Source organism: Scardinius erythrophthalmus (genome assembly GCF_964197995.2).
Source record: "Scardinius erythrophthalmus genome assembly, chromosome: 22".
In the NCBI taxonomy this organism is placed as follows: Eukaryota; Metazoa; Chordata; class Actinopteri; order Cypriniformes; family Leuciscidae; genus Scardinius; species Scardinius erythrophthalmus.
The window spans coordinates 2,451,130-2,468,175 of NC_138242.1; the positions used below are offsets into that span (position 1 = coordinate 2,451,130).

General features: G+C 40.3%; 1 protein-coding gene across 1 annotated transcript in view; it reads right to left on the reverse strand.

Annotated features, from left to right (window-relative positions):
- Nucleotides 1-14,007, reverse strand: part of cdk13 (cyclin dependent kinase 13) — a 34,091-nt gene extending 20,084 nt beyond the window's left edge. Inside the window, exons 1-5 of the mRNA XM_081353075.1 lie at nucleotides 12,546-14,007; nucleotides 5,852-6,024; nucleotides 3,363-3,729; nucleotides 2,198-2,377; nucleotides 1,983-2,122 (exon numbers count right to left, since the gene is read on the reverse strand). Coding sequence (XP_081209201.1) covers nucleotides 1,983-2,122; nucleotides 2,198-2,377; nucleotides 3,363-3,729; nucleotides 5,852-6,024; nucleotides 12,546-13,528 — 1,843 coding nt within the window. The 5' untranslated portion in view covers nucleotides 13,529-14,007. The remainder of the gene's footprint in view (nucleotides 1-1,982; nucleotides 2,123-2,197; nucleotides 2,378-3,362; nucleotides 3,730-5,851; nucleotides 6,025-12,545) is intronic.
- Between the last annotated feature and the right edge of the window lie 3,039 nt (nucleotides 14,008-17,046).

Sequence of the window (17,046 nt, forward strand, 5' to 3'; positions counted from 1 at the left end):
AAGTCAAGTCATTCATAGGGCTATACTGCCCTCTTGTGTTCAAAATCAGGTAGGCCTATTGTATTTACATAAAAATATACTAGGTATGTGACGGTGAGAATATTTTACCACCGGTTAATCGACGTGTGACACCGCTGGGGGCTTTTGAATCGCAAACTTAAAAACGAAAGTACAATATTTTCGTCCGCACTGACATTGATAGTGGTTGATAATAATAATAATAATTTGTTACATTTATATAGCGCTTTTTCTGAGACCTCAAAGCGCTTTACATAGATGGGGGGAATCTTCTCAACCACCACCAATGTGCAGCATCCACTTGGATGATGCGACGACAGCCATATTGCGCCAGAACGCCCACCACACACCAGCTTACTGGTGGAGAGGAGACAGTGATGAAGCCAATCAGTATATCAGTACATGGGGATGATTAGGAGGCCATGATGGATAGAGGCCAAGGGGCAAATTTGGCCAGGATGCCGGGGTTACACCCCAACTCTTTTTCGAAGGACATCCTGGAATTTTTAATGACCACAGAGAGTCAGGACCTCGGTTTAACGTCTAATCCGAAGGACGGTGCTCTTTTGGCAGTATAGTGTCCCCGTCACTACACTGGGGCATTAGGACTCACACAGACCACAGGGTGAGCGGTTGAGCGGGCGTTTCAAATGAATTCCTATGGAAGTAGGAATAAACTGAAAAACGTCCACTTTGTTCTGCTCGTTCCTTGTCGTGGATGCGCACCATGAATGCCCGTGCAGCCATGAGCATTTTAGTTTAATTTTAAAATTAGCGCCTTTCGGGGGGTGGATTGCTTGAAATTATTTTACAAAAGCACAATGTTGTGTCTTATTGCGACAGTACACAAATATAAGTTAACACTTTGCAGTTTGAATGTGCTCCTGTATAATGACGTATGTTTTTATGTGTCCACTGTTCCATCGCGCCCACGCCACACACACACACACACACACACGGTTTACTATCTTTGTGGGGACTCTCCATAGACTTAATGGTTTTTATACTTTACAAACTGTATATTCTATCTCCTCACACTAACCCTACCCCTAAACCTACCCATTACAGAAAACTTTCTGCATTTTTACATTTCCAAAAAGACTCATTGTGTATGATTTCTAAGCTTGTTTACCCATGGGGACCTCTATTTAGGTCCCCACTGTGACACGAGTCCCCATGAGTCTGTGTGCATTCAGGTTGAAGTCCCCACCGGGATAGAAAAACACACACACACACACACACACACACACACACACACACACACACACACACACACACACACACACACACACATTCCAGCATTGCAATCTTGACATCGCAGCCTGTTCATTATAGCCATGTGTATGTATATATATATATATATGAAGGGCCAAAGCCGGCGGTACCGCCACCCCGGTGCCTTTAGGTAAAGGCACCGGGGTTGCGGTGCCATCGGCTTGGGCCCGTAATCGCTGCTCGCAGCTATATTTATTTGTGAAATTTACAAGCAATTTCTAAGTAAAAAATGTTTCAAAGTAAATGCATTTCCACAATTTTTGACCAATCCAATATGTACAAAAATAATAATTATGATTTTATGATTTATTTAAAATAAAAATATTAAACCAAATAAAAAATATTTGGTAATAACACTGTAATATTGTACTGTAAAATAAACAAGTAATGAATTTTATTTTACCGTAAAATTACAATGCTAATATTTACGTGTCAGTTTCTTAGTAACCCATCAAGATTGTATTTTTATGGGTTGCCATGAAAATAAAAATATGCATAGCCAGTTTCAGAGTGACGCTCGGCACTGTGTTCATTTGCATGCATGCAGCCCATGAGATCAGGTGTGCAAACCTGTAGCGTATATATTTATTTAAATAAATTTCAGCCCGCTTGATGAAAATCGCACTAAGCCATATGGCAATATCTATTTTATTTCGATGCATCATGCAGACGTTTGAGAACATCCTTACCAGTGTCTTTGTCCTTGGCTTTGTACACCTGCCCATAAGTACCTTCTCCAGTGATCCCAATGATTTCAAACTTGTCCACACACCGCTTTCCCCAGTCGATCTCGGTTTCCTTGATCTCTCCAAAGCGTGGACCACAAATTCTGAGATGCAAACAGAGAAGGACATTTTTGCATTTGCTAAAGAGAGAATGTGAGATGAGATTGATTGGCACATACTTTGGTCTCTTGCGCGGGATGGGCATCTTCTTCTCATCCGGCGGGCTGTGCGGGGAGCCGGGAATGATGCCCGGGAGCTCCGGAGGAAGAGGCAGGTCTGAGAGGAGCGCACGCGCTTTCCTTTCTGGTTTGTAGTTTTTTTTCCCTGTGGTTGCTGAAGAGTCTTTCAGGCTGCTGACACTGAAGAAAAGGAAGCCATCAGAGAAACTATCAAAAACTATGCAGAATACAACAACAACAGCGCTAGGGCTGGGCGTATGGCCCAAAAAACATCACGATAAAACGGTCAGATATCAGACGATATCGATAATTATCAGCGATAGATGTCAAATCTATATTTCTCCCAAGTTTAAAAGCAGATCTTTTCTCCTAAGTGAATTAACCAGACAATTAAAGGGACGGTTCAGAGTAAATCAACCGAGGGTCCTTTGCACCATGACCTCGAGCCGAACACCCCCTTCATGAGGCTTTTTTCCCCTTGGTTGAACATTATTAAAGTTAGAGCTTATTTAGAGATATCAGCCGGATGGTTTAGTGCAGGCGCTAATGGATCCAAGGCTGTATCTGGTAAATTACCGCAGTAATAATGCCCAGAATGGCACCAAACTTCTACAGTAGCACAAATAGGTTCTGTACTCATAAAACGAGGCATTGGGAAGCTTGTAAGTTCATCAGGAGTTTATTTAAATAACACTTGCCTGACGGCTAATGCTACCGCTAACCTGGACACTGACGTCACTTCAGTAAGCACGTAAAAGTCCGGGCAGAAAGCCAATTTATCCAGCATTTTTTATTTATTTTTTTCCGAAGTGTTGACAACTTAGTGTTAACTAATAATTGTTGCAAACTGGTACCAACAAAATATTAGTGCACTCCTGGAACTGGGCGTCGTTACACTACATCCTTACGCATCACTTTCTGCAGGACTTTTACGTGATATTACAGACATCGTGTGGTAAAATGACATTACTCCATCTACCCGTGTAAAGTTAATCCCGTCTGAATAGGGCTTAAGACTTTTACTCGAGTCGTTTTGGAATTGGTGATTTTCACTGTAAGGTCTCTGTACTTATCAATACTCAAGTAATGTTTTCAGGCACTCTTTACACCCCTGTGAGCGAAATACGATTACGGATATTTTCACAGATGAATTTAGAAAACAAACCTGTCGCTTCCGTCCACATGATCCAGGTTGTTGGGAGCCGGTGGAAGAGAGGCTACAGCCGCTTTCTCTCGCTCCTTCTCTTTCACCTGCAGGACCGCTCCTCCCTTCTTCTTGTCCTCCTTCCCTTTGGCGTCTCTGGCGGGCAGCGAGGCGTCTGCGCTCCTCTTGGGTCGGTCCACAGGAGACTGAGGCTGGCTGGACACGGGGGTTCTGGGGCCTTTCTCACACACCGGTGGAGGAGAGGGCGGCCGGGTCTTCTTGAGTGTGTGGTTGGACACCGGGTTGGGCGGAGGAGCGCTGGAGGACGACGGGCCTTTGGTCGGGGTCGAGGCGTTGCTGGAGGTCTTGACGCGAGCGGCTTCAGCGGCTTTAGGGCGAGTTCAGGCAAGTTTATTCATACAGCACATTTCATACAGTAGGGCAATTCAAAGTGCTTTAAGCAGAAAGGAGTTAAAATAATCACAAAATAAAAGCAAGGAAAATTAAAACTGTTATAAAGGAATTAAGATAAACTTCTCATCTGGCTAAACACCAGTGTATCATAATTTACACAACTCCCAGTTTTACTGTGAGATTTCCCCATGGTGATTACACTGTCTGTGGTGTTCTTTCGCCGCCTGAGAAATCTATTTGACGTCTCTGACACCAGATTTTTCCCTAAAATCGGACAGGAGGAGCTCTAGAACTCACGGGGAAACCTCGGGTTCACTGCCACATCAGTCCAAACCCCAAAGATTTGTTTGGAAACTCTGGGTATGGCCTCGATCCAGTCCGACCCCACAGAACTGTTGTGTTGTCAAAAGTACCGACTTTGGTACCAAGTCGATACTTAAATTTAAAAAACGAGACGCTTTGAGCGCTGTTGAGCGGGATCATAAACACCTCTGATTGGCCGTTGTGTTCACGAGCTCATCGGATATGTCTGTGATTGGCTACAATGATCAGCACTTCAAAAACATGTTGTAAATACATCAATGATGCTCTTCAGCGAGCGCTGACACCCACACACACACACGGGAGCGTTTGAAGGCAGGCGTCGGCCCTGCTTTCAAAACACGCTGATCATTGTAGCCAATCACAGACATATCCGATGAGCTTGTGAACACAGCGGCCAATCAGAGGTGTTTATGATCCCGCTCAACAGCGCTCAAATAGGGCCCTATAATTTCCGCGATCACGGAATCACGGAATTGGCAAATTAACGCGGAATCTAGTGTCAATGCGGAATTTTACATATTTGGAATAAAATTCAGTTTTTGTGTGGGAGAAAAACGTATGTCTGAGGAAAATGTAGACCGGGGGAAGCAAATCTGGGCGCAGTGTTTCCCACACATAGACTAATTCATGGCAGTGCGCCACAGAATCAACACCTGCCGCCACATTGCGTTTCGTTATAATTTTATTTTTGTTTACGCTATATAAAACATGCGGCGTATTCATTACGCTGCATTTCCTTTTCCTGCTCTCCCTCTGTCTCTCTGTCACTCACACGTCTCTCTCTTTTTGTCTCGCCAAAGCCTTATTTGATCGGTGAGTGATGTATGACTGCTGCGCTTGCGATAGGGCGCATATTACTGAAAACGACAAGGGAGAGAGGGAGAGGGAGAGGGAGAGGGAGAGGGAGAGGGAGAGGGAGAGGGAGAGGGAGAGGGAGAGGGAGAGGGAGAGAGAGAGAGAGCCGGTTGAGTCTTCAAACTGTCTTGCTCTCTCTCGCTCCCTCGCGCTTATTAATCTAAATCAATTGAGAATTGAAACAATGGTAAAACGTTGCCTTCTCCTTTGAAAAGCGTTCCGCCCATTCAGCTGACATAAAAAACACTTTCAATAAACTAAACTAAACCTATCCAATGATGAAATGTTTTCTGTGTTGACAAATCTTGTGCGATGCCTACATTTATTTAAATCAAAAGTTGTATTTGTTAACATTAGTTAGCCTAATGCACTGTGTGAAGTAACATAATAAAAATACAGCTGTTCATTGTTTGTTCAACTAAGATTAACAAAGATTAATACAGTAACAAATGTATTGCTCGTGGTTCATGTTAGTTAGCCTAATACATTCACTAATGTAAACAAATCAAACCACATTTAACACCTCTTAAAATGAGAATTTTGTTTGTTACCTCAATAAATTTAGGGTCATTCCTATTTTATTTGTGTACATTTTAATCATTAACATTAAAAACACACTTTTTAAGACTAAAATAACAGTAAAGGGTAAAAAACAACAACTGAATTTCCAAAAATTAAAACGGAAAAAAACGAATTTGGGAAAAAATAAAACGGAATTTGGGAAAAAATAAAACGGATTTTATAGGGGCCCTACTCAAAGCATCACATTTTTAAAATTTCAGTATCGATGACCTGGTATCGAAGTCGGTACTTTAGACTCCACCACATCACACTCGCACCTCCACCACAGACCCAGGTCATCAGCATGGTTTCATCTCTCAATTTCCCCAGTGGAGTAATTTCTGTGAGCCTCTTACCTTTCACCTTCTTCTGCTTGCTGAGCTCGGCGGCCAGGCTGCTCTTCAGGGTCAGTGTGCTGGGAGAGAGGCTGGAGGGCCGGCTCCGGGACCGAGAGTGGCGGTGACGACTGCGGGACCGAGAGTGACGGGTCGACGGGTACGGGCTCCTGCTGCGGGACTTTCCCGTACGCCTGAGAGAGAGCAACAGCAGAGTGAGTTACATGCCCATGATTTACTCAGCCTCAAGTCATCCTGGGTGGATATGACTCTTCTTTCAGACGAATACAGTTATAGGAGTTATATTAAAAAATGTCCTGGCTCTTACAAGCTTTATAATGGGAGTCAATGGGTTTATGCTTTTGGAAGTCCATCAAAGCGCATCCATCCGTGATAAAAGTGCTCGAAACGGCTCTCCAGGGGTTAATAAAGGCCTTCTGAAGTGAAGCGATGCGTTAGTGTATGAAAGACATCCATTTTTAAAACGTTATCGACTAAAATAACTAGCTTTGGCAGACACGAACCCAGAGACGTCAAAGATTACTGTTCACGACTGCCGTAAAGTTATAAATATGGATAATTTTCTTACACAAACGCATCACTTGCTTCTGAAGGCCTTTATTAACCCCTGCAGAGCACTTTTTTGGGCTTCAAAATATCATTCACTGCCATTATAGAGCTTGTAAGAGCCAGGACATTTTTTAATATAACTCTGATTGTATTCGTCTGAAAGAAGAGTCATATATACACCTAATGACTTCAGGCTGAGCTAATTTTAATTTTTGTGTGAACTATCCCTTTAAATCTGTAAAACAATCTTATTGCTCCACAAGACTTGGATTAAAATGCTCAATTCATAATATGGATTAATTGTATGATGTCTATGATATTTTTCAGTTTCAGAAATTCTTTTCAGTTCTGGGTACTTCTTGTGTTTCATTTAAAGGGGTCACGAACTTTTAAATTTAAAGGTCAACTTATGACGTTCGCTTGGTTTTTACATTCAAAAACAGGAGCCTAGCTCCTGTAACGCTCAGTTTTTATGGGCGTGCCGCATTGAAGACTTGGAAGTAAACGCCCACTGCTATGATTGGATAACAGTTTGGCATATTATAATGAGTTTCATGAAATGCTTGAATCGGTGGGCGGGGCTAAACAGGCAGTGCTGAAGTAGGCGTTGCTCTTCTTCTGCGGAGGCGGGGCTTGATACCCTCTGACGTCATCGATCCTCACATTCGCTGTGCTAAAAAGCTTTTATTGGACTAACAAGGAAGATTTCAGTTCTGAAACTTACAGGATATTCTTATTGTATGATGACCTCTTATATGTCAAAAGCTCAAAAATTTGATTTCTCAGTTCATCACTCCTTTAAAATCTTAATTTGCATTAAGAAGATTAACTAAAGTCTTTGGTATGACAAGTAAATGACAGAATTTTCATTTTTGGCTGAATTATCTCTTTATGCTTAATCTTTTTGCAAACAATGAAAACAGTGTGGAACAGTGACTGTCAAACCATAATTACAATAAAGCACTGTAAAGTAACAAGCAAGTCGTCAATACAACAAGTGCACCGTTTTCTGAAGTCACGCATTAGAATTGTGTCAAAGTAATAAGACGACAACTATAACTATAACACAGAGGAACAAAACTGTTGGAAAAATGGCTTTCAAAACTGTTTTTCCTGCTGATGAATGATAAAAACACTGACAGCCAATCAGGATCCCCCGACTTAAAAAATTAAAGAGGCAAATGCCACTAATGATGCGCGTTTATTCATCACACTCAAATACACTTATATTGAAGTATTGCATCGGGTTAGACATCACTGGTTCTTGTGTGTCTTCCAACCATTCAAGACACACTAAGTTTCTACAATGATGATTTAACAGTGATTAAGCGATGGATCACTATTGACTATCACGACTATGACAGACCCCAAACTTCTGAACACTAGCGCGCGTGCTCTTGAAGTCAACTTCAACAGAATCAATCTGAAGAGGGAATAATACAAGACAAATACACATGCACAGCTAAACCCATCAGTACCCCCCCCCCACCAAGCACTCCCACCATCACTCAACATGGAAAACATTAGCACTGATCTGACATTTTCTCTAGATCAAAGCAATATTTAAATACATAGATCAGATAAACGTTGGTTTCCTGTACTTGTTTTGAAACTAACCACTTAAGGCTTTTTAACCTTTTCAAACGCTTGTATTTAATAAGGAACGATGGAACTGAATTAGGGCTGCAGCTATCGATTCTTTTTGTAATCGATTAATCTAGCACTTAATCGATCGATTAATCGAGTAATCGGATAAAAAAAAATGTGTGCGTTTTTAAACAACCAAAACAAATAATGCATAAAGAAAATGAGGTATTTATTCCAACTCCAACATTTGGCTCCAAAACTAATTTATTGCCATCTTTACCCATTTAGTGTTTATAAGTGCCAGTGCCAACAATTATATAACAATACAGTTAAGTCAACTTACTGTAAAACATGTATAACATGTAAAACTATGAATACAAACTTAAATAGTAAAGGCCATTTGGCCTTAGTTTTTGTCTTCTTAATACAACATTACAAAAAAAGGATTGCACCTCCTGCAAATTACCCACCGGAGAACAAAAATAAATTAAATGAATATAAAATATCAAGCCAAACAGGTACACAATGTATACAATTTATAAAAAAAAATAAGTGTAGCTTTGAAAAGGGGAATGTTTTATTGCAAATATGCATTTTGTTAAATAGAAAAAGAACAGCATTTTGTTTTTCACTTAGGCTAGTTGAAGTATATTAGCACGTTTTGTAGTATTATATTTTTTTTGTTAATTGAAAATGTTCTATGCTCAATTACTTTGGTAAGCCGATTATTTCTTCCCCAAAAGTACGAGTGGATTTGGAGAAGCAGGCTGGCCGGGAGTTTCATTTTTTGTTGTTGTCTAACTATTTGGTAGACGTGACATAGCCTATAAACAAGGTCTCGCAAAGACTGCAATATTTGTTCCTCCATCACGTCCCGGTGTATACAGTGAATGCATGCTGAAATTATTGTTGCGTGGCTACATAAAAGTTTAAGCATATGTGATGCATTGCCGCAATGGTCTGACTGGCGCGTGAGAGAGACGAGGGTGCGTGTGTGTGTGTGAATTAAATTAAACGTGAATACGTTTACTACTTAAAAACATCAAAGCTAAACATCGTATCTAGTCAACCCGCATCACGACATCACTACAAATACAGTAGGCCTATGGGATTAAAATCAGCGAACATCAATGTATAGGCTTAGGCACGGGCGGAAATATTGGCGCTGGGTCAAAAGAAATGCGGGGGACAGAATCGTTACCTTGTTTCAGCGACGCTGAAAGGAAGCGATCCCAAACTTTAGACATTCTCTGCCGTTTATGGACATCTTTACTCTCCGCCATCGCGCCAACTACATTCAAAATGTATCACGCGCTATGGTGTGCTTCCTGAACATTGAACAACGGTCCGTGTGAAATCAGATCCCTGCGCGTATAGTGCGCGTCATAGGAATTTAACGAGGCTTCAAGGCAGAGTTTTTGCCTCGAGGAATTTTTGTAATCGAGTAACTCGATGAATCGTTTCAGCCCTAAACTGAATGCAAAAACTAAATAACACAATATAAAACTTAGACATGTTTGATCACCAAAAGGGCATTTCCAAAAGGAACCATAAACTTCCTGTGGCCTTAATTAAAATATTAAATAAAAGAAAAAAAAAACAGCTTTTTATGCTGAAACAATTTACCATTAACAAAAGCGGCCAATGGGAGACGGCTGTTAGACTGACCCTTGAGTTTAAAACGCCGTCTCTCCTGTTAATCGTCTAATCGTCTGACAGCGAGACGGATGAAGCCACATTATAACTGAATCAGCCAATAAAAACGCAGTCATGGCACTTCATTTGCTTCTCAATATGAGATTATAGTTAGGCTATCTGGTTTACATTACAACTAGCATTATGCCTAAAATAACATCTGACTGAGTCCTTTATAAACGCAGGCCTGGTTTCACAGACAGGGCTCAGATAAAGCCAAGATTAGATCCATCAGAACATTCAAGTAGCTTTTATAAACATGCCTTAGAGAAAAAACAATGCACTCATATATTTTGAGATATTTTTCACTGCAAGAACAAGCATTTTAGTCTGGGACTATCTGTGTGTGAGACCGGGGTTAGTGTTATTACACACACATCGGGTAGAAAGCAGATGCTATACGCAGCAAAGTCTGAGGCTTCAACCTCCAGTGTGTGTGTGTGTGTGTGTGTGTGTCGGACTCAGTCTTGATAGAATGTGGAAAGAGTCAACAGTGGGTGTGAAGACGGTTTCAAGGTCAAACAAATCAAACCAAAATGTCTTCTTCACTTCTGCGCTAACAAGAACTACAAAGTAGAAACAAAGATCTGTTTGCATAGTCTTCAACAACACACACGTGAAACGGCACAATCCGACACACTTCCGTTAACTGCGCTTTTCCCACTTCACATGCTTCTTAGGCCTATATCAAATTCAGTTTATTTACAGGCGTATGAAAAGTTGGAGAGAATTGTGGACTAGAGTTATACTCAGGCCTCTCGATGAAGACAAGGCAAATAAAACTAAAGTGCATTTGTATCTGACAGAGAAAAGCATCAATTAAAAACACAATTATGTCTCTCACACAGTTCCAATTCCCACAGTGCAATTATTTTTAACACATTGAAAGTGAATATATTCCTGCATATAAATGGAGCAGGATACCTGTAGTTTCTCCAGAATAACATCGGTACAGTTTTATTAGCGCACTACTGTAAAACTGTAGATGTGTTAAACAGTGCAAGTGCCGTTTCTTTCATTTTAATTTATTAGTGGCACAAATTATGGTATATTTGTCAACCCTCATTTAAATAGAATTAGATAGATCCTAGAAAACAACAAAGAAATGCAACTTGCGCAAGTTTTACAAGATCACTCGTAATCGATTCGCTTGTTTCAATTATTGACGGTAAATTTGTTCAAATGAATGACACTTTAACAAATAGCCTACACATTTATAATAAACCTAGATGAGCTGCAAGTACAAAATACAATAGTATTACGATAGAATATTTAATTATTCAAGATTACAGTCTTTATAAATTTATTTTCTTTATTTGCAGTTAGAAAAACTTGCATAACGCACCTGATTTCCCAGAAGCACATGAGCGCACCATATTATAAAATGTATAACATTGTATAAAATGCTCGGCTATGTATTAAAGAAATATTCTTTGGTTTCGATAAAACATTCATACAGTTAAGAGACCAGCGTATCTCCATGTTTTGGTTTGTATAATTTTTTCCGCTATTATTCAATTAAAGTATCTAACTTTTCACCCTAGCAGTCAAACATTTGAATTCAAGCTTGTTTCTGCCACAGAATAAAAAAAAATATTAATTTTGACTTTATCTTGCAATTCTGACTTATTTTCTCAGAGTTGAGGTTAAAACTCACAGTTCTGAGTTATAAGTTGAGATTCTACAACATTTTCTTACAATTGTGAATTTATATATCACAGTTCTGAATTAAACTTGTGACTCTAAGAAAATGTCAGAATTGTGAGAAAAAAAAAAAAAAAATTAATAATAATAATAATAATAATAATAATAATAATAATAATAATACGCAGTATTTTTTTTATTTAGTGGCAGAAACAATCTTATATACAAACTTCGACTCATCACTCTCAAGAGTTTCGATTCAACCCGATTCGATTGTTCTGACCGACTCAAAAGAACAGCTCGTTTACGAATCGAACATCGCGTGTTCCTGTTGCGCTCGTCCCAGTAATAACCAATTATACAGCATTTACAAATCAGGTGTAGTTACGAACCCTCGCAAAACATACAATCACGCTCTCTTCCTACACAAGGTTATAAAAATCCTAAATAATCGTAAGCAGTGTTGGGGAAAGTTACTTAGTAACTAGCCTAAGTAATGCATTACAATATTGCGTTACTCCCTTAAAAAGTAACTAATTGCGTTAGTTACTTTTTTAGAAAAGTAATGCGCTACGTTACTTTTTTCCCACCTAGGCTGGGCTTGTTTTTTATAACAAAAAATGTTTGTGCATGTACAGTAGAGGCTCAAACAAACCCTTCAGCTGCTGTTATTCTGGAGAACGGAAGAATAGATGCAGGAGGAGAAAGTTTAACACTTACTTTACCAATAAAAACAAAAAAAATCTAGTAATTTTTGCTTATGGTTCAATCATCGAAGGTCAGAAGCAAGTACATTGGCCAATAAAGTCAGATTAAATGCATAAATTAGTTATTGGAGGTTTACATAGTTTTCTGATTCTGCATTTCACTGATTTTATTCATTTTGAAAAATATTGAATCTTTTATTGAGCAAGTGAGATGAGTAAATGCACGCTCACATTTAGTCTAGAACTACAATAACTATCATGTTAACACACACTCACACACCGCCTTTGCACTTCGATTTGTCTCAACATGGGGACAGGAGAGCTGTCAGTCAATAAATGAAAAAACAAAGTAACTTGCGTAACTTATTTGAAAAAGTAACTCAGATATTTTGTTGTAAATTTTAAACGTAACGCGTTACTTTACTAGTTACTTGAAAAAAGTAATCTGATTACATAACTCCAGTTACTTGCACCGAGTTACCCCGAGCACGGACCGTGAGTCTCGCTCTTACCTGGCGTCCGGGCTGGGGCTCAGGGACTTCCTGTAGGGGCTCCTGGAGCGCGTGCCGGGGGCCTCGCCCTGCTCGTAGGGCCCGTAGCTCGGGGACCGGCGCCAGTACGGGCTGGACGGCGAGCGCTTCCTCTTACTCGAGTACGAGCTCGGGGACTTCGACACGTTATAGGCACCGTACAGCTCAGAGTCCCGACCGTAGTAGTTCGAGCTGGGAGACACCCTCCTCGGGCTCCTCCGGGAAATAAACGGGTAGTTTGTGTTCGGGGACTGATATCCATAGGAATAAGAGGTCGCGTAGGGACTGTCCGCTGCTTTGAAGCTCGGACTGCTCCTCCGGTAGGCCCGGAGCTCCTCGCGCTCGTCCCGGTAGGCTTGTGGCGGTTCCCTATACGCAGATGGAGGGTCCTTCTCGGATTTGGACTTGCTTTTATGTCGCTTTGAGTCCTTTTTGTCCGCTTGGGACGCGGCTGAAGGCTTCCTACCGTTGCTGTCGTGGTTTTTCACGTCTTGCTCCCGGTTGGATCGGTTCCTCTTCACTTCCTTCTCTTGCCGGGCTTTCCCCGCCGATGCACCGGTTCCATCTCTCCTCCGCGATGAGGAGTTCTGCTCTCTCCGTCCCGGTGTGGAAGCCCCTCCGTAGCTTGAGTCCTGAAGCTCGGCTTCGCTCAGTCGCTCCACGGAGAGTGTGTCGGTTCTGGGCGACGGACTCCCGGAGAAACGCTCGGACTGCGAGCTCACGTCGTCGTATTCCACTAAAGTCCGCACATCGCCGTCGTAAACCACCTCTTGCTGCTGCCACGACTGTTGCTGCTTCTCCCGGGCGTGCTTGTGTTTCTTTCTCCTGGAGGACGACGACGAGGACCGGCCCTTCTCCCGGTGCTTCTCTCGGTGGCTCTTGCTCCGTCTCGCGTCTCGCGGAGTCCTTTGTGGCGGCGGGCTTCTCCCTCGGCCCTCGCGGGGAACGATCTCCGGGTTAGGCATTTAATATCCCACTTTTATCCACTCGTGTTTCAGTACAAACAAAGCAAAACATTTGAAACCCACTTTAAGCGCTAGTTAGCACAGCTAGCATCTGTGTGTTCACACAGTGACCGTTCCCATCCAGATCACAGCGAATCCATCGCATCTAACCATCCCGATGCACAACAATCGGATAAATCCTTGAAAAGCCTCGAATGTGTCAATAAAAGGCTCGAGTTATAATCCAGTTCCGCGCGTGTGATGAAAAGCTTGTGTTAGCAGCCTGTGCTAACTTAGCAAATCAGCCACACAACAGCCTTTAAATCAACCTCCATGGCTCGGATAGCGGTGTCCTCCGAGGGATGTGTTAAAAACGGGTTGTTTTTTGCGCCTGGTGAGATTTAGGAAGGGAAATATCCCACAAAAAAATGTCAGCTAAATCCACACATACTTATGCGGGGTTGAAACTTCTTGTCGCCCTCTCACACCGACTCACTAACAAGGAAGTAGCCCGCATGCTGGACCAGCGCGGAGTTCAGTTCGGCAGATTCAGCACAATAGAGAAACGCATTAATTCGGTTCAGTCTAAAGAGCTGCGCTTGTGTATATTTTTTACCTAAATAGAATTCAAATGAAAATACTAAATAAATCAGATGGTGATGGGGCTAAATTAAGCTGTGCTCATTCAATGTACAAAAACAAAAGTAGCGAATCACGCGCGCTACGAGGCCTTTGCTCTCTGAGGCCTTCAGTCAGAGTGGGTTTTGCTCTTATTAACTCCTGGATCTTGCAAACACGTGCCGATGACAGCAGAGGGCGACACTGATCGCGAGCCTCCTTTTGGACACGTGAGACTTTTTAAACCCGAGAGGAGTAGAGAAATGAACCTGTTATAATGTTGGTTTAAATTAAAATAATAAACCAGTTGCTGGTGGTTGATCTCGTTACTTACGAGTATAGTTGTTCTTTTATATCAATTAATCAATCTCCTGGCGTGTGGTTATCAGAGAAAATAACATTTATAAAGAAAACATAGACCATAAATAAAAAAGAAACAAGAAACTGTTAAGTTTCATCATTTAGACAAATTCCTCCTCAGAGCCAGTTATATAACATATAAAATTTGTTTTTATTACCAGATTTACCGAGATAAAATAGTTGTTTTATAACCATGTCATATTATAAGTATTAGCCTACTAACAAATGAAACCAAAGCAACCTTACTATAAGGGCCACAGACTATTATAAAAGCACAGATATTTTACATTTATTTAAATAGTTCGTCCATTGCGTCCAAATATCACCTTTACACATTTTACCATTTTTGTTTGATTTCCATACTACAAGGGTTGCAATCAAAGCAAAGCAAACTGACCCCAGTACTTAAAGGAACCACAAACTATTATAAATTAAAGCACAAATAAAGATGTATTTTTAATTTATTTAAATCATTTATATCAGACAACTTAATTTCCGTTGCTTCCAGATATGATCTTTACAGTTGGAAATGCCACTTTGGCCATGTTTGCTACTTCACAGTTTAGCTTCAGATTAGCTTTGCAACGATTAATCGCATCCAAAATAAAAGTTTGTGTTTACATTATATATGTGTATGTGTGTATAATTATTTTGTATTTATAAATACACACATATGCATGTATATATTTAAGAAAAATGTGTTATTTATATATAAAATATTTATATTTAGGCCTATATATAATATATATATACATATATATATATATATATATATATATATATATATATATATATATATATATATATATATACATATATATACATACATGCAAATATTTCTTAAATATATACATGTATGTGTGTATGTGTATATATATATATAGTAATTAGTATAGTATATATAGTAACATACATGCAATTAAATCGTGCCCAGCGCTAGTTCAGAAATAACACAAGCCTTAAAATACTAGACAACTGAAAATGAGCTACTGTATATTTTACTGCACATTATTTCTAACAGAACACCCTGCGAGTTCTCAACACACACACACACACACACACACACACACACACACACACACACACACACACACACACACACACACTAACCCTACCCCTAAACCTACCCATCACACAAAACTTTCTGCATTTTTACATTTCCAAAAAAACTCATTCTGTATGATTTATAAGCTTGTTTACTCATGGGGACCTCAGTTTAGGGCCCCATTGTGACACGAGTCCCCATGAGTCTGTGTGCATTCAGGCTGAAGTCCCCACTGATGCCGCACTGGCCTCTGGCGTGACGTCACGTGTCAATCATAAGACGAACAGATGCCGGCTCCCCATCAGAGTTCACATGTGCATAAGAGAGCCATCGTGCTGTGACGAACCACTCATCCCATGATCCCACAGGCCACTCATCCCATCCTGACTCTACCATGTTTTAGGGAATAACTTTCCTCGCACTTGTATCGCATCTTTCCCTCGCGGGTTCGAAATGACCCTAAGCCATAAAATTATTCTTTATTTATTTTGTCCAGAAAGCTTATTTTATTTCATTTTGATAATATTTTTTAATGCAATTATTTTATTTAACTTAAAATTACTAGATTTGATCAATAAATAATAAATAAATAGTCATATAGAAGCACATTCCTCACATTCTTTCAACTTAAATTCAAAATAACTCACAATTTCATGCATAACCCTTTTAATTCAGCTCTAAATATCTTGGGAGTCTTTACCGACCTCTTGTGGAAAAATAATAATATATGATGATATTTCATGACTCTAGATGGCGCTATAGCTCTATATGAGCTGTTCCTCTGGGTCCTAAAGCCAGTTTCTCTTCAGTGTGCATTCACACACACATGTAGACATTATACAATCATTTCTTGGTTTCAGCATTTTTAGGTTTTTCTTTGTGTACTGAAGCATTCCTCACATTCCTAAGGGGCTCAAATTGGCACGTGAGGTAAGTATTTGTTACTTTTTAAAATTTTAACCACAATTGTGTGTGTGTGTGTGTGTGTGTGTATTCATGGTTCAAGTGAAACAAAAGTCCTAGGGTCTTGGACCCCTCTGATGAACTTTTTTTTTTTTTTTTTTATTACAAAATGAATTTCAGGTCAAAATGACGCAAGGATGAGATAAGTGATGAATGCTAGAAGAGCTTTGCTCAAACACTAAGCCTTTACTTCCACTCCTTGAATGACGTAAAGATAAAGGCGGCACAGAAGCGCTTTAGAAGTGGCATTTTAAGGCATCTTTACACTCAAAATTCAGTGTAAAGATGCAATGCAGCATAAAAACCAGACTAGATTATACCAGCTCTGATATAACTCAGCCCTAGTATAACAATATGCAGTTATAATTGCGTTGTAAATGCATTTATGCCCCCCATTAAACACGCTTCAGAAGCGCTTCTGTGCCGCCGCTGCAGTCGATGAGATATCTGGGATATATAACCATTTTCCTTCCAATAAACAGCATATATAGAGGTATGATGGAAATGGTACCGAGTATAAATCAATTTCCCAGTGAATAATACAAGCACATAT